Raw genomic sequence first — 22,378 nt, forward strand, 5'->3', positions numbered from 1 at the left:
GATTTTGGGTGATCTGGCCAAAATTCCTGCCTCAACCAACATCATAAAACATATTAATTGGTTATTCAACTCATTGTTGTTTGTGGAATCTTGCTGTGAGAAAACAGAGTACCACATTTAGCTACAAAACTGTTATTGTGCTTCAAGATTATTCATTGTATGCGAAATGTTTTCAAGGACTTAACTGAGAGATGTGATAAAACGATGTTTAAATCCAACTCTGCTTTTCCTCCATCTACTCTACCTTTCCTCATGTCTTGATCAGTCTGAAGGGCATATAATGGGCCAAAAATCACCTACTCTATGGGCACATACGATGTGCGCACGCACCCGTAGGGGCCCCGCAAATGTTGGTTCTCGGTGCGCGATGCGCATGTGCCAAAATCCGGCAACTTGAAGTGTCAACATTTCTTTTGACAATTCCAATGCATCCCTGGGAGAAGGGCATTTGTGGCGGGGATTTGGGCTATTTTCCCAGTGTAAGAATAAAAGTGTTTATGATTAAAATTGATTATGTGTATGTATAAATGTTAAAAGTGTAGATTAACAGAAAAGCCTGTTTGTGTTGAGATAAAATGGAAGCCCACAGATTGCCAGCATGGGCTAAGTTTTGTAAGAAACAAAATGAAAGCCCCGAGAGCTGCTGCATGGGTTTTGTGCATTGGAAAGCCATTTAAACTAATCAGAGATGGTTGAGCCAGACCAGACAGCCACCTGTGTGAGGAGAGCCAATAAGGAGCTGCCCTGGAGCCAAGATCCAATCATGAGGCTTTTGGAGGGACAATGGACTTAAGGGATATAAAAACTCAAGCCACACAGGTTGCTCTCTCTCTTGGACACACGGCACAAGACATCCTTAAGACCAGCTAAAACAGCAAGCCGTGTGTCCAAACCAGCCAGCAAAAGGGACACAATGTATACCACTCGTTATTATAACCTCACTGTAGCTCTGTTAATACATAATTGACAACTGTTGGTAATATGCATGTGTGTGTCTTAAGATAACTGATTACTGCTGCAAATGTGCATGTGTGTATTGTTTTTAATAAACTAATTGTTTGGAAAGAATCATCTCACTGTCAAATGTTCGCCCAGAGATTCAGAAATCTTACACCAGTGAATGTCCTTAAAACTCTTGCGCCTAGTAAAAGCAGGCACAATGCTGCATTATATTATAACTTTAGCATATCCACCTCCTAAGATTTTAACATTTTATTTTCAGATTCTAATCCAACACCATCTCATTGGACCCGTTTTTCTACTGTTCATTCTGACAATCTTCGACCTCAGGCCAACAGTGAAAGAAAATCTCATCAGAAAACAACTATAAATCGGCTGATTTGTTACAGAAGTCATAACGAATAAAAAAAAAAGTGCTGTTTTCATGGTATACAATAAAACAAACATCTACTAGGCTAAATTTGATTCTAGCTCTGAAGAAATTTACCAAAATACAACCATAAAGTAAAAATGCATGCTCTTCATTTGCAATATACGAGCTAATGAAATATAACCTTTAGAATATCCAGTTAATGCAGTTGAGGTCATTTTCCGGTTGGCCAACAGTAACTAGTGGGGTGCCGCAGGGATCGGTGCTGGAACCTCAACTATTTACAAACTATATTAATGACATGGATGAAGGGACCGAGTGTAATGTAGCTCAGTTTGCTGATGATATAAAGATGGGTGGGAAAGCAAATTGCGAGGAGGACACAAAAAATATGCAAAGGGATATAGACAGGCTAAGTGAGTGGGCAAAAATTTAGCAGATGGAGTATAATGTTGGAAAGTGTGAGGTTATGCACTTTGGCAGAAAAAAAATCCAAGAGCAAGTTATTATTTAAAATGGAGAAAATATGCAAAGTGCTGCAGTACAGCGGGACCTGGGGGTACTTGTGCATGAAACACAAAAGGTTAGTATGCAGGTACAGCAAGTGATCAGGAAGGCCAATGGAATCTTAGCCTTTGTTGCAAAGGGGATGGAGTATAAAAGCAAGGAATTCTTGCTGCAGTTATACAGGGTATTGGTGAGGCCGCACCTGGAATACTGCATACAGTTTTGGTTTCCATATTTAAGAAAGGATATACTTGCTTTGGAGGCAGTTCAGAGAAGGTTCACTAGGTTGATTCCAGAGATGAGGGGGTTGACTTATGAGGAAAGGTTGAGCCTCTACTCATTGGAATTCAGAAGAATGAGAGGTGATCTTATCGAAACATAAGATTATGAGGGGGCTCGACAAGGTGGATGCAGAGAGGATGTTTCCACTGATAGGGGAGACTAGAACTACAAGGCATAATCTTAGAATAAGGGGCCAACCATTTAAAACTGAGATGAGAAATTTCTTCTGAGGTTGTGGATCTGTGGAATTCGCTGCCTCTTCCATGGCTTTGTGTAACATCAGAATTCTAATATTTTGGTTTGAGAAAAAAATATAAATTAAGCAGTGTTACTGTTTATCTGCTGCATTCTCTTTACTTCGGTGTACATTTTAATCCCAGCAATAAATCTGATATTCGACTTTCAATCTAAACTATATTCTCTGACAGCACATTATTTTTCATCTGTGGAAGCTGGGTCATCAGGAGGCGAGAGAGAGAGGGGTGACGAGAGGGAGAGAGAGAGAGAGAGAGGGGTGACGAGAGGGAGAGAGAGAGAGAGAGAGGGGTGACGAGAGGGAGAGAGAGAGAGAGAGGGGTGACGAGAGGGAGAGAGAGAGAGAGAGGGGTGACGAGAGGGAGAGAGAGAGAGGGGTGACGAGAGGGAGAGAGAGAGAGGGGTGACGAGAGGGAGAGAGAGAGAGGGGTGACGAGAGGGAGAGAGAGAGAGGGGTGACGAGAGGGAGAGAGAGAGAGGGGTGACGAGAGGGAGAGAGAGAGAGGGGTGACGAGAGGGAGAGAGAGAGAGGGGTGACGAGAGGGAGAGAGAGAGAGGGGTGACGAGAGGGAGAGAGAGAGAGGGGTGACGAGAGGGAGAGAGAGAGAGGGGTGACGAGAGGGAGAGAGAGAGAGGGGTGACGAGAGGGAGAGAGAGAGAGGGGTGACGAGAGGGAGAGAGAGAGGGGTGACGAGAGGGAGAGAGAGAGGGGTGACGAGAGGGAGAGAGAGAGGGGTGACGAGAGGGAGAGAGAGAGGGGTGACGAGAGGGAGAGAGAGAGGGGTGACGAGAGGGAGAGAGAGAGGGGTGACGAGAGGGAGAGAGAGAGGGGTGACGAGAGGAAGAGAGAGAGGGGTGACGAGAGGGAGCGAGTGTGCAAGAAAAAAGAGGAGGAAAAACAGCAACAAAAAAACCCCAGAAAATCTGCAAGACATTGGAGAGAAATGCATACAAATAAAACTAGAAACTGGGAAAGAAACAAAGGCACCGTTACAGATGTCAAGAGATTTTTTTCTTCTTTAATGTCCTTGGGGATTATGTAAATAATTATTCATTTTGTGCAACTCCCAATTATTAGAATCCAGACCCTCTTTTTATTTATGTTTACAGTAAACTGCAGTGTCCAAAGGCAAATCCACATTCCTTATAAACCAAAATATTTTAAGTACACAAAGGACAGGAGTAGCATGCGTGAAGATTATTTGCACCACAGAGGTCAGGCAAAATATCCAGTATACATTCCGAATCACTTAGATAGGATGAAAAATAATGTGCTGTCAGAGAATATAGTTTAGCTTGAAAGTAGAAAATCAGATTTATTGCTGGGATTAAAATGTACACCGAAGTAAAGATAGTGCAGCAGATAAGCAGTAACACTGCTTAATTTATACTTTTTTCTCAAATCAAAATATTAGAATTCTTATGTTACACAAAGCCATTATGCATTACAGCTACTGGTCACTGGTTCTTCGGATCATAACATTAGAATTACAAAACTTCAACTAATTTATCTGAGGCTACATAAAATGCCTTTTCAAAAATGTGTTCGTCAACTCAAATAGAATACATATGAAATTCAGAAGAGTTAGTTAATATTTCCTTCCCATATATTAGTTATAAGAGGCCCAAGTTTCAGCCTCAGTTGCTCCTGATTTTTTGGAGCAACTGGTGTAGAGCAGAGTATCTGAGAAATTCAAATTCTCGGCATTTAGTTTGCTCCAGTTCTCGTCAGTTAGAACAGTTTCACTTTGGAACATAATTTTTTCTTCAAAAGGGGGCGTGTCCAGCCACTTACGCCTGTTTTCAAAGTTTCGGCAGTGAAAACTTACTCCAAACTAACTTAGAATGGAGTAAGTGAAGATTTTTGTACACTCGAAAAAACCTTGTCTACACTTTAGAAAATCAGGCGTAGGTTACAAATCAGGCGTAGGGAATGGGGGGGGGGGGGGGGGGGGGCGGTTAAAAGGGAAGTTTACAAACATTAAACACTTCAGTTAAAGAGCCATCATCAATAATAAATGATAAAAACATTAAAAAATCGACCAAAAAAAAATGAATAAGAAATAATTTTTTTTTTTAAATCAATAAATAAAACATTTTGTACTTACCGAATGCAGCACCGGGAGCCCTCCAACAGCGTGCTGGGATGCACCCCCTCCCCCGGCAGTGTGTCTCTATCTGTCTGTGTCTCTGACAGGGAAGAGGAAGAGGAAGAGGAAGAGAGGAGAAGGGGGGTCGGAGAGGAGAGGGGGGGTCGGAGAGGAGGGGGGGGGCGGAAAGGAGAGAGGGGGGGCGGAAAGGAGAGAGGGGGGGCGGAAAGGAGAGAGGGGGGGCGGAAAGGAGAGGGGGGGGCGGAAAGGAGAGGGGGGGGGGCGGAAAGGAGAGGGGGGGCGGAAAGGAGTGCGGGGGCGGAAAGGAGTGCGGGGGGCGGAAAGGAGAGGGGGGGGCGGAAAGGAGAGGGGGGGGCGGCGGAAAGGAGAGGGGGGGGCGGAAAGGAGAGGGGGGGGGCGGAAAGGAGAGGGGGGAGCCGGAAAGGAGAGGGGGGAGCCGGAAAGGAGAGGGGGGGGCCGGAAAGGAGAGGAGGGCGCCGGAAAGGAGGGGGGGGCGGAAAGGAGAGGGGGGGGGGCGGAAAGGAGAGGGGGGGGGCGGAAAGGAGAAGGGGGGGGCGGAAAGGAGAAGGGGGGGGCGGAAAGGAGAAGGGGGGGGCGGAAAGGAGAAGGGGGGGGCGGAAAGGAGAAGGGGGGGGCGGAAAGGAGAAGGGGGGGCGGAAAGGAGAGGGGGGGGCGGAAAGGAGAGGGGGGGGCGGAAAGGAGAGGGGGGGGCGGAAAGGAGAGGGGGGGGCGGAAAGGAGAGGGGGGGGCGGAAAGGAGAGGGGGGGGGCGGAAAGGGGGGGGCGGGGCGGAAAGGAGGGGGGGGCGGGGCGGAAAGGAGGGGGGGGGGCGGGGCGGAAAGGAGGGGGGGGCGGGGCGGAAAGGAGAGGGGGGGGCGGAAAGGAGAAGGGGGGGGGAAAGAAGAAAGGGAGGGGGGGAAGAGATAGGATAAGGTGGGGGCGGGGAAAAAGAGGCTGAAGGGCCCCGGCCCTTTGGGCAGGGCCCGTCCCCAGCACTAGATTCACAGGTAGGTGGCGTTGGGTCGGGTCCGGGGTCGGGAGCGCGGGTCGGGTCAGGGGGGGGGGGGGGGGGGGGCGGAGGGAGGTCGGTTCGGTTCGGGGGGAGAGAGAGAGGTCAGGTTGGGTCGGGTCCGGGGTCCGGCGTCGGGAGCGTGGGTTGGGTCGGAGAGAGGTTCGGGTCGGAGGGAGGTTCGGGTCGGGGGAGGTGGAGCACGGGTCGGGTCCAGTCCGGTCCGGGGGTGGGGGGGAAGCGGGAGTCGGGTCGGTGTCGGGTCCGGTCCAGGGGGGGGAGGGGGGAGGGAGCGCGGGTCAGGTCGGGGGGGTTGGTGGGAGGGAGTTCGGTTCGGGTCGGGGGGGTAGGGAGAGGGAGGTCAGGTCGGGGGGGGGGGGGGGGGGGGGGGGGGGGGGGGGGGGGCAGGCGGCGTGTCGGGTCCAGTCCGGGGGACCGGGTCCGGTCCGGGTGGGGGGGGGAAGCGGGAGTCGAGTCGGGTCGGGTCGGGAGGAAGCATGAGCTGGGCATGGGACAGCCTTATGCACGCAGCCCCAGTGAGGCCATTCGGCCAGGGCTGCGTGCTTCGGGCCCCTCCCACATAGTTTTGGGCGCCTAGAGCTACTGCACATGCGCGCCCACTGTAGCGCGCTTGTGCAGAGGTCCAGGCACTGTTTTCAGCGCAGGGACCTAGCTCCGCCCCCCACAGCTCGTGCTGCGCCGCGCCTGACTCAAGAGGACCAGCAAGGAGCCGGAAAATCTATAAGTTATTTTTAGGCGCACTTTGTGGCGCGAAAAACGGGTGTCCAGGTCGGGGCTGCACCGTTCTAGGCTGCGCCGTTCTAGGCGCGGCCCGAAACTTGGGCCCAAAATTTCAAGATACATGTAGTACAAAAATGTGAGCAACAGAATAGCAGGAAATATAATGGAATACAATGCATAAAAACATAGGTCTGAAATGTTTTTCCATGTGCAGTACCATGAGAGATCAATTAGATTACTTCCAAAAGAAGTCAGTTGACTTGACTTCACTTAAAGAAAGCAAAAGTTGCATTAAGTGAATCATAACAAGGATACTCAGCTGGCTGACATCTGGAAAGACCTATAGGGGCCAAAATTCAGGTCTGCCCGAAACGGGGCGCACCTACCACTTTTTGGTTGCCATTACCACCACAATGGTCGAGGCCGGAATCCGCCCTTAATTCAGCGATCTTTAAAAAAATGTTGCCAACGGGATTAGCCGGCAGGAATCGGCACTTTGCAGCAGTGTGAGTGGAGAGCTTGGAGCGGAGTTTCCACGGGGAAATTCAGCTTCTGTTAACGGGCCAGCTACTCCTTGGCCTTCTTAAAGGCCAGGGTTTGCAGCTAGACCCAGAGGAGGGAAGGCTTTGTAGTGAAGGCCATGACTGCTGGACCTGTAGGAAGGAGGGCAAGCCGTTTTTCAGATGCAGTACTGGAGACACGAATGCAGGTTGTGGAGGGAAGGAGGAATGTGCTGTACCCAGACAGAGGCAGACCTTCTTGCGAGGTCTTCACCAATGCCTGGAGAGAGATAGCTGTGGAGGTGTCGGGGACCTCCATTCATGACTGGACCGTCACCCAGTGCCGAAAAAGGATGAATGACATCATCCGTCTGATGAAAGCGAGTACCTGTTCCACCAACTGTTGACCTTCCATCAGCGAGCCTGGCCTTTATTCTTCCCTTATTTCACACCTTCACTCTAGTCACTGAAGTAGCATTTCACTGTGGTGTGTGTATATATATTTCTATAGTGCTCGCAATGATGGCTCCCTTTCATGTCACAGTGACTTTCATGTCAGTGACAACTGCATGTCAGGGACACGCATTTGTGCACTTATTTCTGAGGCCTCATCACGGTTAATCAGCAACCATTCTTTATTTTGCAGGCCAAGGTTGCGCACAACCGCATGGAGGAAAGGAGGACTGGTGGTGCAAAGCCCCAGCATCAAATACTGACTCCTTTGGAGGAGAGGGTAGAGGCGCTAGTGGGCAGACATGCTGCCTTCCCTGTGACCACTGGTACTGGCGATGCCGGTCCCCCTGCGGGCAGTATGGGTAAGTGAGACCCTCCTTTAATGCTATCTCTCCCTGAAAGCGCCAGCACCTACTGTGCCTTTCTTTCTGAAAGTGTGCTAGTTGCAGCCTCCATTCGTCAATCCCCTACCTCACCTTCACGGCATTCCTGGTGCCATTTACGCTTGCAGATGAGAGGTCAAGTGACAGCCAACGAGAGGGTCCGAGCACAACTGCAAGTGGGAGGGCACTGTAGGACAGCCTTGAAAGCAGTGGCAGCGGAGGCCAAGGAGAGGATGACATGGCGAGTGGGTGTGGAGGGCTGGACGATAGCATTGAGGGCACTGAAAGCCATGGGGATCCTGACACCCTAGAGGACATTGGGGCCTTGAGCCTAGATGAGACCCTAGAACTCCGTCCATCCGCTGGCTCAATCTCACATGAGGCAGAGGACGAGAGGGACAGTGCTGGCAGCACCGCATCACTGCTTCCACTCACGCGCGCCAGATCAGATACTGGGAGTACGCGGTCGGATCTAGTAGAGAAAACAGAGGGGTCTGCACGGGGCCTAGCGGCCTGCAGCATGGTGATGGGCAGAGGGAACCTCGGGTGCCATCTCTCCAGGGGGAGAGTTCTGCTGAGGCGGAGTCAGATAAGCGCATCGATGTTGGGGCTTATGAAAGAAGGGTGGAGGCCATGCACTCCCAGATGTTGGGGGTAGTGGCAAGGGTGCCAGACAGGCTGTCGGAAGCAACGAGGAGCGTGGAGGAGCTTGCCTCCCGCATTGTTGACAGCTCTGAGCCCATCATTGCCAGTGTGTAGGCGATGGTGGATTCCCAAAGAGACCATGCAGATCCAGTTGTGATGCTGCAGCTCTCTGGTGGTGTGGCAGCTGCCATTACAGCACAGGTGCAAGGGAACAAGCGTGCCGGTGCTGGTTTGGAGAGGATGGACACCGTCCTGGAAGTTCAGAATGCTCTTGTGCCTACTGTGCAACAGATCACGGAGTGTCTACCTGCTGTCAACTCTGGTAGCTTCAACCCTGTGGCTGCTCTCATGCAGTCTCAGCTCAATGCCACCCGACATCTTAGTGTTGCCTTGGCGGCTGTGTCTGCCACAGGGGACCTTCCAGTGTGGTGCCACAGCAACGACCCGAGCTCCCTCAGACTGGTGGCGTTGGTAATGTGCCGCCCCCGGGGAATGATGCAGGCTCCTCGGACCAGGATTCTGATGATGTGCTCTCTCAGAATCACATCATTCCTGACCCCAGACCTGTCACTCCACCATTGCCTCCAACCATGGAATTGCCCAAGCCAAGACCGACTGAACCCTCCAAGGAGGGTGCTGACCAATCTCCAGCCAACCCTTCCAGGGCCAGAGCTGGTCGAGGGCATCCGAGAAAGACATCTGTAGCTTCCACACAGGAAACACAGCAGCTGTCCCAGACCCATGAGGCAGCCACAGGGGAGACATTGCGGCGGAGTCGTAGGATTTGTATGCATAAAAGAGGGGTTATAAGGAAATTTACAAGGGTGAGAAATTATGTTGTGTTACCACCACCGATGTCTCCGCAAGATTCTGCAAGTCCCCTGGGAGGATAGACGCGCCAACATCAGTGTTCTCGATCAGGCCAACATCCCCAGCATCAAAGCACTGACCACACTCGACCAGTTCCATTGGGCGGGTCACATTGTCCTCATGCCTGATGCAAGACTCCGAAAGTAAGTGCTCTACTCGGAACTCCTACACGACAGGCGATCCCCAGGTGGGCAGAGGAAACGTTTCAAGGACACCTTCAAAGCCTCCTTGATAAAGTGCAACATCCCCACCAACACCTGGGAAAGGACCTCCCCAAGTGGAGGAAGAGCATCCGGGAGGGTGTGGAGCACCTCGGGTCTCGTCGCTGATAGCATGCATAAATCAAGCGCAGGCAACAGAAGGAGCATGCGGCAAGCCAGACACCTCACCCACCCCTTCCTTCAACCACTGTCTGTCCCACCTGTGACAGAGACTGTAACTCGTGTATTGGACTGTACAGTCACCTGAGAACTCACTTAGAGTTGAAGCACGTCTTCCGAGGACCTGCCTATGATGAGTATTTTGCACCATTGTTTATTATGTTATAAATCTTTATTTTGTCTTCGAAATCTGGGTTGGTGTATAATTTGACAGTGAGCAATGATGTATGAAGAGACTCAGTGGGATGGCCATGGAAAAGAGAAGCTGAAGGGTCATCTGGGCATTAGATCATCTGAAACGAACAGCAATGAGACGGGTCTGCACTTCCCTTGCAGGGTTGGGATGGCGACGACGCCTCCTGGGTGGCTGGCGACGCGCATCCTGTTCCTCCTCCTCCTCCTCGTGCTGCTGCGCCTCCTCCTGAGGTGCTACTGCTGGATCGACCTCCAGCGGCTGGCCCCTCATGATTGGCAGGTTGTGAACCATGCAGCAGATGACTATGAAGATGGAGACCCATTCAGGAGAGTACTGCAATACTCCACCGGAGTAGTCCAGGCAACGGAACCTCTGTTTAAGGATCCCGATGCAGTGCTCAATTATGCACCTTGTGGCGGAATGAGTCATTGTATGCATGTTCGGCAGCAGTCCTGAGGTTCCAAAGGGGAGTCAGCAGCCAAGTGGACAGGGGATATCCCTTGTCCCCAAGCAGCCATCCACAATCCTGGTTTGAGCCCAAGAAGATGGCGGGCACACTGCTCTGGCGCAGGATGAAGGCGTCGTGGCTGCTGCCTGGATACCGAGCATCAATTGTCATGATCCTGCGCTGGTGGTTGCACACTAGCTACACATTCAAGGAGTGGAATCCCTTTCAGTTCACAAACATGTTAGCATGGGTTAGTGGCACCCTCAGTCCGACGTGTGTGCAGTCGATGGGCCCCTGCACTCTAGGGAACCCTGCATTCTGGACAAATCCAGCTTGCCGCTCCACCTGCTTCTCCCTGGTCATTGGGAATTAAATGTATTGCACTGCATTTCTCCTGTACAGAGCATCTGTGACGACAGATGGAGCGATGGGCAAAGAACTGCGCGATATTAGAAATGTCTGCAGTTGCAGACTGGAAAGAGTCATTTGCGTATAAGTTTAGTGCAATGGTGACTTTTGTTTCAATGCTCAGAGCTGTCCTCAGCCTTGCCTGAGGCTACAGATCCGGCCGCAGGAAATTGCACAGCTCCCTCAGGATGTCCTTCCCGAATCGGAGCCGTCGCAGACAGTGCTCATCGGTTAGCTCCACAAAGGAAAACGGATGTCGGTACACCCTTCTTCCCCCAGGTCTGTGCTGGGCCTCTGCGATGAAAGCTGGCTGAATGCCTTCTCCCTCATCCTCTTGATGCTCCTCAGCCTCTGCAGGCTGAAGCTGGCAAGCATCTGGTTCGGGGGCGGGGGGGGGGGGGGGCGATCAGCATACCTGACCCTCCTCCTGACGCTAGCTCCTTCCTGGCCAACCTCTCTGTCTTGAGGTCTGCGGCCATCTCCACATTGGGCAGCCATGCATGCTGCCTCTCCATTGCCTGCTGCCTCTGGACCCATTGTTGATGGCACCGCCTTCTCCTGCATGCCTCCCTGCGTCGCACAATGTGGACAAGCTGTTCCCCTGCTAACATTGAGCCCATTGTGTCTGCAGGCTCGACCCTCACTATGAGGCCTCTGTGGAGTACAGAATGAGGCCCCCCAGGTCACCAGTAATCATGACGAGTGATAAACTTTTCAAAAGTCCGAAAAAGTTCTCACTAGTCCACAAAAGATTTTGGAACGCGCAACAATTTTTTTTACAAGTCTTCAAAATTTAAGTGAACAAAAATCCCGATTCCACCAACACTCCTTTCTCCTCTACTGGCAGTCTCGAGCAGCCCGGCACAGTGCTCCGACACAAAAAGCTGTTGGGGGCACCATCAGGCAGCAGGTTACTTTTATTAATGCTGAATATAGGTTCCAGGGCGGAGCGGCAGCGGTACGCATTGAGTGCGTCATTACGGCCGCATACACACTACCGCAGAAGTGTGGGGAGCAGGCGGAAGTGAGCACCGCTCCAAAAATGGCCTAGCTAAATTTCACTGCTAACAGCCATTGGAACGGAAGTCGGCAGCCGCTCGACTCTGCCTCCTGGCCGCCACTTTCCGGTGGTAACCGGCCTTTTTGGGAGCTGAATTTCGGCCCCAATGTGTACAGAAGGGTTTTTTTTTTTAAATCACTGAACATAGATATTCATGCCATTTGGCTAAAAAAAAAGTTTTTAAAAGCTTCATGTTTCACTTACAGTATTGGAAGCTGCACCGATGTACTGTACAACCATTTCCCTTTTAGTACTTAAGTCCTTCTCACGTAGAGGAGCCTTTCGCTCTTCATTTAAGTTCATATCTTCCTGTGGAGAGAACAATTAGATAAAGTTAACTTGCTGAAACGCTGTATATTGCTTTTTAAGTTATTAGTTATGACCATCATACAAACCCTATCCTAAACATCCTAAAACCCTTTATTGATTGGTGTCGCCGCATATCTGTAGTGACCTTTAGAATCCGTTTTTAAACCAATTTCCAATTATAAATTCCCAGATTCTTCAGGACTGCTGAAACACTTAACTTCTAAATTTGAGCGACAGAACCCAGTGAAACTTTCCACTACATTCTGACCAAATTCAGATCTGGAGTTGTGAAGAACCAAAGAGCTTGCATTTGTCTGGTGCTTTTCTCATTCTCAGAATGTTCCAAGTTCTTCATAGCCAATTAAGTACATTCTTTATTTAATGAAAATGGATTCACTGATGTTATGTAGACAAATACAGCAGCCAATTTGTTCACAACAAGGTTCCATGAACAGCAAGAACCAAATAATCTGTTTTAATGGTGTTGGCTCAGAGATAAAATCATCATCTTCTTCGACAGTCCCTCGGAGTCAAGGGCGACTTGTTTCCACACGAAAAATGAGTTCTCAGGTGACTGATGAGTCGGATGTGGTAACTACAGTCTCTAACACAGGTTGGGCAGTGGTTGAAGGGACGTTGTTTGAAATGCCAGTTGCTTGGAATGCTTGGGTTGACATGTGCTCCTTCTACTGTTTGCGCTTGGTCTTCGCTAGCTGCCGGCAAAGAGACTCGAGGTGTTCAGCACCTTCCTGGATTCTTCTCTTCCACTTTGACCGGTCTTGGGCCAGGGATTCCCAGGTGTCAGTGGGGATTGTGGGAGCGAAAGCCCGTATTTCTGAAACTCTTCGGTGCAGTCTGGAAAAATCGAAGGGGTTGAAGGTTGAAGATTGAGGTTTGCATCGAAACAGGGTACTAGACAATATGGAGCCATTTAACCATTTAAATGTGTCTTTCTGATCACCAGTGTGTTGACAGTACTTCATGGTGGGAGTCGATTGAAGCAGTGAGACTTGATTTCAGAATAATAGTGGCTGGTCATTTACCTGTATGTTAATTATTTGTATGAATCATCAATACTATCTATGCATGAAATCAAAGAAACTCCTCTGCCGATCATCTGGTTTGTGTACAGTAATTCATGACATCGTCTGTATGTTAAGTATTTGAATGTACCATTTGTTACTATGCGAGGAAACGATCTGGTTTGTGTATAGTAATTCAGAAAGCAATTAGTCATCATTACAGGACAATGCCATGAGTTTACATCGTCTGTATGTTTCATAAGACCCTGCCACACAGCACTGCCCCCCCAGTCATCAAGATCTGCGGCGCGGCCCTGGACAACGTGGACCACTTTCCAGATCTTGGGAGCCTATGATCAGCAAGGGCAGACATCAACGACTAGGTTCAACACCACCCCCAGTGCGCCAGCGCAGCCTTCGGAAGAGTGTTCGAAGATCAGGTCCTCAAATCTGGCACCAAGCTTATGGTCTACAGGGCTGCAGTGATACCCGCCCTCCTGTATGGCTGAGGTATGGACCATATACAGTAGACACCTCAAAAATCGCTGGAAAAATATCAACGACGTCTCCGCAAGATCCTGCAAATCCCCTGGGAGGACAGACGCCCCAACGTTAGCGTCGTCGATCAGGCCAACATCCCCAGTATCAAAGCACTGACCACACTCGACCAATTTCATTGGGAGGCTACACTATTCGCATGCCCAACACAAGACTCGCAAAGCAAGTGCTCTACTCAGAACTCCTACACGGCAAGCGAGCCCCAGGTGGGTAGAAGAAACGTTTCAAGGACACCATCAAAGCCTCCTTGATAAAATGCAACATCCCTACCAACACCTGGGCCAAAGTGGCCCTAAGTGGAGGAAGAGCATCCGGGAGGGCACTGAGCATCTCGAGTCTCGTCACCTAGAGCATGCAGAAAGCAAGCACAGGCAGTGGAAGACAGACTCAGCACCCACCCTTTCCTTCAACGACTGTCTGACCCACCGGTGACAGAAACTGTAATTCCCGTTTTGGATTGTTCAGTCACCTAAGAACTCACTTTTAGAGTGGAAGCAAGTCTTCCTCGATTTCGAGGGACCGCCAATGATGGATTTCAGGACAATGCCATTTGAGTCTACATCGTCTGCATGTTAATTGTCTATATGTACTATGCAAGGAAACAAGAGTTCAAAGGCTTTTTAGGTATAAGAGATGGAACTGGCTGTTTGTTAGACACACACATCAGAAACTGGAAACTCGGAAGGTGTGTGTGTCACAAGCAGCCAAGGAAATCGGAACAAGCAGAGAGCTGCCTTTATGAAGTGTCTCAGTAACTTTCATACTTGGTTTGTATCGTATGAATGTCCAAATAAAAGACCTGAACCTGGCATTTACTACAACTGTGTGTGTGCAATCCTACATTTAAAGCAACAAAGCGAAAAGAAGAAAGCTGTACAACAGGGATGTTGCACTTTTTCAAGGCGACCTTGAGGGTGTCCTTGAAGAGTTTCCTCTGCCCACCTGGGGTTCGTTTGCCGTGTTGAAGCTCAGAGTAGAGCACTTCTTTTGGGAGTCTCTTATCGGGCATGTGGACGATGTGGCCCATGCATCGGAGCTGATCGATCGTTGAAGCATTCAGAGATAAATATTGGCCAGGACACAAGCAGAATTCCCCTGTAATTTTTTGCCTAATGCAATGGGCTATTTTATACTCACCCAAGCAAACGGGTCCCTAGTGTAAAATCTAATGTAAAAGACAGCACCGTGATCAGTGCAGCCGTCTCAGTACGGCACTGAAGTGCCAGCCTAGTTAAAATGCTCAAGTGCTACAGTGAGATTTGCCTCAACAGTCGAACTCGGGCAAGAATGCTACTAGAGTCAAAGCTAACAAATCAAATCTGTTGGCCTGGATTTTCCAGGGCCTTTGCCACAAGTTCCGTGTTTCTATGTGCGATGTGCTTGTGCAAAAACTCGGAACTTGCGATCTGCATGCACCGCATCCCTGGGAAATGGAGCGTGTGCCTGGTAAAAGCTGGCCCAAGGCTGCCTTTTACCAGCCTAACAGTTTAAAATAAATGTTAAACAGGCGTTTCTGCAGCCGCAGACGCTGGTGTCAGGGTCAAGGATGTCACTGAGTGGCTGCAGGGCAGTCTGGGGGGGGAAGAGGGGGAACAGCCAGAGGTCGTGGTCCATATCGGGACCAATGACATAAGTAGAAAGAGGGATGAGTTCCTGCAGGCAGACTTTAAGGAGCTCGGAGAGGAGATTAAAAAGCAGAACCTCAAAAGGTAGTAATCTCCAGATTACTCCCAATGCCATGAGCTAGTGAGTACAAAAATAGGAGGATAGAGCAGATTAATACATGGCTGGAGAGATGGTGCAGGCGGGAGGACTTCAGTTTCCTGAGGCATTGGGACCTGTACAAGCTGGACGGGTTGCATCTCAACAGAGCCGGGACCAATACCCTCATGGGGGAGGGGTCGCTGGTGCCGTTGGGGAGAGTTCGAACTAGCTTGGCAGGGGGATGGGAACCTGAAAATAGATTCAGTCAGGAGGGGAGTAAAGCTGGAATTAGAAAGCAAAAAGAAAGAAAGTGAGTTTGAAGGGGAGAGGAAGCAAGCAGGAAAATAGGGTAAAAAAAAACAAATTTAAAGGCACATTGGCTAAATGCATGTAGCATTCATAACAAAATAGATGAGTTGACGGCACAAATGGGTATTACGGAAATATCAGAAAGGCTTAAGTAGTTAGTTCAAACCTGGGGTCTAAAAAATTAACAAGCTCTCTTGCACAAAAAACAAGCAGGCGTTAACCTCAGGGTCAATGAGATAAGGGATGAGGTAGAGTTGTAAACCATTAAGGAAAATCACAGGGGATAATAAAGCCAAATGCCAATTAACAAAGTTCCAGCAATTGCTCATGACCGAACAAAAGGTCAGGCTAGGAATAACAGACTGAAGACCAATGGACAGGAGGGTGTTACCCACCATCACAGGACCAGCTGTGGCCACAGCAGGGGGCAGAGGGTGATAAAGAATTCCAGGGATCAAATTAATGGTCTCACACAGGAAAGGAGATTTCCAACTTGGTAATAACTTTTGGAGGCGAGAGACAAGTTGAGAGAACAGCAGAATGTCTCTGTATCTTGTAGAAACAAGCAGGCAATTAGTAGCAACCCATATGGTTAACAAAGGGACAAACAAGGTATAAAAATGGACAAGTTTGGACAGTCCATAGCAAGAACCCGGGACCAACACTCGACAGAAGCAGGGACCAGGGAGCAACCCTCAAAGGAACATTGTCAGAACCAGATTGATCACCCGGGAGTGTAGAGTTCAATAGAGTATTTTGAATGGCAAGGAACACCTTTTGGAATGCCTTGTCTGCAGAGTTAGTTAAACAGAGTTAACTGGAGTATAAGTAGTGAGTCTTGTACTACTTCTGTATCGGAGAATTAGAGTATAAGTAGCATGTCTTGTACTTTTCCTGTATTAAACGAACATTAATGATGCTGTCATTTGTCTAGTGTGTAATTTGATATTTAACTCAGGAACCGTCGCAGGCAACTACTCGTCACACGACGAGCGAAATTGCCGCTTGCGCAACAGTATGAACTGGTAGCCATTACAGAGACGTGATTGCAAGGTGACCAGGACTTGGAATTAAATATTCAGCGATATTTGACAATCCGGAAGGACAGTCAGAAAGGAAAAGGAGGTAGGGTAGCTCTATTGATAAAGGATGGAATCACTGCAATAGTGAGAAACGATATTGGCTCAAATGATCAGGACATTAAAACAGTTTGGGTGGAGATAAGGAGAAAAAGTCACTGGTGGGCATAGTCTTATAGGCCTCCAAAAGGCAGCAACTCTGTTGGTCGGAGTATAAACCAGGATATAGTGGGGGCTTGTAAAAAGGGAACAGCAATAATCATGGGTGATTTTAACCTCCATATTGATTGGATAAATCAAATTGGTCAGGGTGGCCTTGAGGATGAGTTCATCGAGTGCATAAGGGACGGGTTCCTTGAGCAGTATGTAACGGAACCACCCAGGGGGCTGGCTATCTTGGATCTGGTCCTGTGTAATGAGACCAGATGAAGAAACAATCTCCTAGTAAAGGATCCCCTTGGAATGACTCATCATAGCATGGTTGAATTTCAAATTCAGATGGAGGGTGAAAAAGTTGGATCTCAAACCAGCGTACTAAGCTGAAATAAAGGAGACCATGTAGATATAAGGGCAGAATTGGCTAAAGTGGACTGGGATAATAGATTAACATGCAAGGCAGTTGATGAACAGTGGTGTACATTTAAGGAGATATTTCATAACTCAACAAAAATATATTCCAGTGAGGAGAAAAGGGTGTAAAAGAAAAGACAGTCATCCGTGGCTAACTAAAGAAATAAAGGACGGTATCCAATTAAAAACAAGGTCAGACAAAGTGGCCAAAATTAGTGGGAGGACAAAAGATTAGGAAGCTTTTAAAAGCCAGCAAAGAATGAAACATAGAAAATAGGTGGAGTAGGCCATTCGGCCGTTCGAGCCTGCACCACCATTCAATAAGATCATGGCTGATCATTCACCTCAGTACCCCTTTCCTGCTTTCTCTCCATACCCCTTGATCCCCTTAGCCGTAAGGGCCATATCGAACTCCCTCTTGAATATATCCAATCAACTGGCATCAACAACTCTCTGCGGGAGGGAATTCCACAGGTTAACAACTCTCCGAGTGAAGAAGTTTCTCCTCATCTCAGTCCGAAATGGCCGACCCCTTATCCTTAGACTGTGTCCCCTGGTTCTGGACTTCCCCAACATCGGGAACATTCTTCCCACATTTATCCTGTTCAGTCCTATCAGAATCTTATACGTTTGTATGAGATCCCCTCTCATCCTTCTGAACTCCAGTGAATAAAGGCCCAATTGATCCAGTCTCTCCTCATATGACAGTCCAGCCATCCCTGGAATCAGTTTGGTGAACCTTCGCTGCACTCCCTCAATAGCAAGAACGTCCTTCCTCAGATTAGGAGACCAAAACTGTGCACAATATTCCAGTTGAGGCCTCACTAAGGCCTTGTACAACTGCAGCAAGACCTCCCTGCTCCTATACTCAAAGCCCCTAACTATGAAGGCCAACATACCATTTGCCTTCTTCACCGCCTGCTGTACCTGCATGCCCACTTTCAGTGACTGATGAACCATGACATCCAGGTCTTGTTGCACCTCCCCTTTTCCTAATCTGCCGCCATCCAGATAATATTCTGCCTTCGTATTTTTGCCCCCAAAATGGCAAACCTCACATTTATCCACATTATACTGCATCTGCCATGCATTTGCCCACTCACCCAACCTGTCCAAGTCACCCTGCAGCTTCTTAGCATCCTCCTCACAGCTCACACCGCCACCCAGCTTAGTATCATCCGCAAACTTGGAGATATTACACTCAATTCCTTTGTCTAAATCGTTAATGTATATTGTAAAGAGCTGGGACTCCAGCACTGAGCCCTGCGGTACTCCACTAGTCACTGCCTGCCATTCTGAAAAGGACCCGTTTATCCCGACACTCTGCTTCCTGTCTGCCAACCAGTTCTCTATCCACGTCAGTACATTACCCCCACTACCCTGTGCTTTGATTTTGCACACCAATCTTTTGTGCGGGACCTTGTCAAAAGCCTTTTGAAAGTCCAATACACCACATCCACTGGTTCTCCCTTGTCTACTCTGCTAGTTACATCCTCAAACAATTCCAGAAGATTTGTCAAGCACGATTTCCCTTTCATAAATCATAGAAACATAGAAAATAGGTGCAGGAGCAGGCCATTCAGCCCTTCTAGCCTGCACCGCCATTCAATGAGTTAATGGCTGAACATGAAACTTCAGTACCCACTTCCTGCTTTCACGCCATACCCCTTGATCCCCCGAGTAGTAAGGACTTCATCTAACTCCCTTTTGAATATATTTAGTGAATTGGCCTCAACTACTTCCTGTGGTAGAGAATTCCACAGGTTCACCACTCTCTGGGTGAAGAAGTTTCTCCTTATCTCGGTCCTAAATGGCTTACCCCTTATCCTTAGACTGTGACCCCTGGTTCTGGACTTCCCCAACATTGGGAACATTCTTCCTGCATCCAACCTGTCCAAACCCGTCAGAATTTTAAACGTTTCTATGAGGTCCCCTCTCACTCTTCTGAACTCCAGTGAATACAAGCCCAGTTGATCCAGTCTTTCTTGATAGGTCAGTCCCACCATCCCGGGAATCAGTCTGGTGAATCTTCGCTGCACTCCCTCAATAGCAAGTATGTCCTTCCTCAAGTTAGGAGACCAAAACTGTACACAATACTCCAGGTGTGGCCTCACCAAGGCCCTGTACAACTGTAGCAACACCTCCCTGCCCCTGTACTCAAATCCCCTCGCTATGAAGGCCAACATGCCATTTGCTTTCTTAACCGCCTGCTGTACCTGCATGCCAACCTTCAATGACTGATGTACCATGACACCCAGGTCTCGTTGCACCTCCCCTTTTCCTAATCTGTCACCATTCAGATAATAGTCTGTCTCTCTGTTTTTACCACCAAAGTGGATAACCTCACATTTATCCACATTATACTTCATCTGCCACGCATTTGCCCACTCACCTAACCTATCCAAGTCACTCTGTAGCCTCATAGCATCCTCCTCGCAGCTCACACTGCCACCCAACTTAGTGTCATCCGCAAATTTGGAGATACTACATTTAATCCCCTCGTCTAAATCATTAATGTACAATGTAAACAGCTGGGGCCCCAGCACAGAACCCTGCGGTACCCCACTAGTCACTGCCTGCCATTCCGAAAAGTACCCATTTACTCCTACTCTTTGCTTCCTGTCTGACAACCAGTTCTCAATCCACGTCAGCACACTACCCCCAATCCCATGTGCTTTAACTTTGCACATTAATCTCCTGTGTGGGACCTTGTCGAAAGCCTTCTGAAAGTCCAAATATACCACATCAACTGGTACTCCTTTGTCCACTTTATTGGAAACATCCTCAAAAAATTCCAGAAGATCTCCCTTTCACAAATCCATGCTGACTTGGACCTATCATGTCACCATTTTCCAAATGCACTGCTATGACATCCTTAATAATTGATTCCATCATTTTACCCACTACTGAGGTCAGGCTGACCGGTCTATAATTCCCTGCTTTCTCTCTCCCTCCTTTTTAAAAAAGCGATGTTACATTAGCTACCCTCCAATCCATAGGAACTGATCCAGAGTCGATAGACTGTTGGAAAATGATCACCAATGCATCCACTATTTCTAGGGCCACTTCCTTAAGTACTCTGGGATGCAGACTATCAGGCCCCAGGGATTTATCGGCCTTCATTCCCATCAATTTCCCGAATACAATTTCCCGCCCAATAAGGATATCCTCCAGTACCATCTTCTCACTAGACCTACTGTCCCCGAGTAAAATTGGAAGGTTATTTGGGTCTTCCTTTGTGAAGACAGAACCAAAGTATTTGTTCAATTGGTCTGCCATTTCTTTGTTCCCCATTATAAATTCACCTGGATCCGACTGCAAGGGACCTACGTTTGTCTTCACTAATCTTTTTCTCTTTACATATTTATAGAAGCTTTTGCCGTCAGTTTTTATGTTCCCTGCAAGCTTCCTCTCGTACTCTATTTTCCCCCTCTTAATTAAACCCATAGTCTTCCTCTGTTGAATTCTAAATTTCTCCCAGTCCTCAGCTTTGTTGCTTTTTCTAGCCAAATTATATGCCACTTCCTTGGCTTTAACACTATCCTTAATTTCCCTTGTTAGCCACGGTTGAGCCACCTTCCCCATTTTATTTTTACTCCAGACAGGGATGTACAATTGCTGAAGTTCATCCATGTGATCTTTAATTGTTTGCAATTGCTTATCCACCATCAACCCTTTAAGTATTCTTTGCCAGTCTATTTTAGCCAATTCACGCCTCATACCATCGAAATGACAAAAAAATTGATGAAGAAAGGGAAGACAGACTATGAAAGTAAACTAGCACGAAATATAAAAACAGATAACATGAGTTTCTATCGGTATATAAAAAGGAAAAGAATGGCTAAAGTAAATGTTGGTCCCTTAGAGAATGGGGAATTAGTAATGGGGAACATCGAGATGGCAGAAACTCTGAACAGAAATTTTGTATCAGTCTTTACGGTAGAGGACAAAAATGTTGGGCTCGATTTTCCCCAAGCAGTTCTGTCCGCGCACTGATCTCAAGCACGCCGACTTTGCGTGCTGGAAACGGCACCGGCAAAAACTCACCCCATCCTGGCCGCTGCGTACAGTCCCCGGAGTCATGGTGTGTCGTGGAGGCTGGGGGTGGGGGCAACAGGCCAGCGCACAAAGCACTGCCGGCACCTGTGCGCATGCTCATATGCCCTCCCAGCGCATCCTGTGGGCTGCGAGCAGGACCCGATGCTCGCAGCCCCGAGCGCAGGCCGAAGGGGTGCCCGATCTCACCGCACCCTATCCCTGGCCGAGCGGACCGCTGAGTTCCCGGGCAGGTAAGGACTTTGCTTTTATTTTTTATTTAATGGCTGTACTTTAAACTTTTGAATTTGTGGGGGGGGGGGGGGGGGGGGCAGGGGGAAGAAGGAGAGTTTTGTGGGGGGAGGTGGGCAAAGAGATGAGACTTCCAGACCCACGAGCTGTGATTCCTTCGGTGCACATCTTCCCACCCCATGCCTCACGCACAGGCCTGCCGCTACCCTTCCTGGACAGACTTTAAAGATAAACGGTAGGATTTACTTTTTTTTTTAAGTTGTATTTTATTGGTTTGAGCTTTTCCTTAATGTTTGCTGCTTGGTTGTTGAGGTCCTCTCCAGTTCCCTTCCCACCCCTATCCCTGCCCTAATGTCTGCTGAATGTGCGCTGCTTTTTCTTAACTGCCCGCAAGGATTTTCAGGGCTGGCCACATACGCTGACCTAAGTGGATTTGGAGTACGTTTTTGCTGGCCAAAGTGGCATAAATGGCCAAAACTGGCCGAAGTGTCTGGGAACGCCCCCTTTTGAAAAAAAAACTGACCGAAAAAAAATTGTACCCGACTTACTCTGGAGCAAATTTTGGGGGGGAAAATGGCATTTTCTAACTTACGCCAGAAAAAACAACTTGCTCCAAAAAAACTGATGCAAGTCATGGCCAATACTGGGCCCAATATCCCAACAGTGGATAGTCAAGGGGCTATAGCAGGGGCGGGGGGCAGGGGGGAGGAAATTAACACAATCACAATGGAGGTGGTACTCAGTAAGATAATAGGACGAAAGGCGGATAAATCCCCTGGACCGGATGTCTTGCATCCTAGGATCTTGAGAAGTGGCGGCAGGGATAGTGGATACATTGGTTGTAATTTACTAAAATTCCCTGGATTCTGGGGAGAACAGGAGATTGGAGACTGGAACTTGCAGATTGGAAAACTGCAAATGTAGCCCCTATTGAAAAAAGGAGGCAGACAAAAAGCAGGAAAC

At 48.6% G+C, this 22,378-nt stretch overlaps 1 protein-coding gene across 1 annotated transcript in view; it reads right to left on the bottom strand.

The window, feature by feature from the left end:
• Positions 1–22,378, bottom strand: part of LOC139275018 (protein diaphanous homolog 3-like) — a 1,005,387-nt gene that overhangs the window by 885,276 nt on the left and 97,733 nt on the right. The window contains 1 exon segment of the mRNA XM_070891880.1: positions 11,782–11,886. Coding sequence (XP_070747981.1) covers positions 11,782–11,886 — 105 coding nt within the window.

Source organism: Pristiophorus japonicus, chromosome 10, assembly GCF_044704955.1.
Source record: "Pristiophorus japonicus isolate sPriJap1 chromosome 10, sPriJap1.hap1, whole genome shotgun sequence".
NCBI classification, from domain to species: Eukaryota; Metazoa; Chordata; class Chondrichthyes; family Pristiophoridae; genus Pristiophorus; species Pristiophorus japonicus.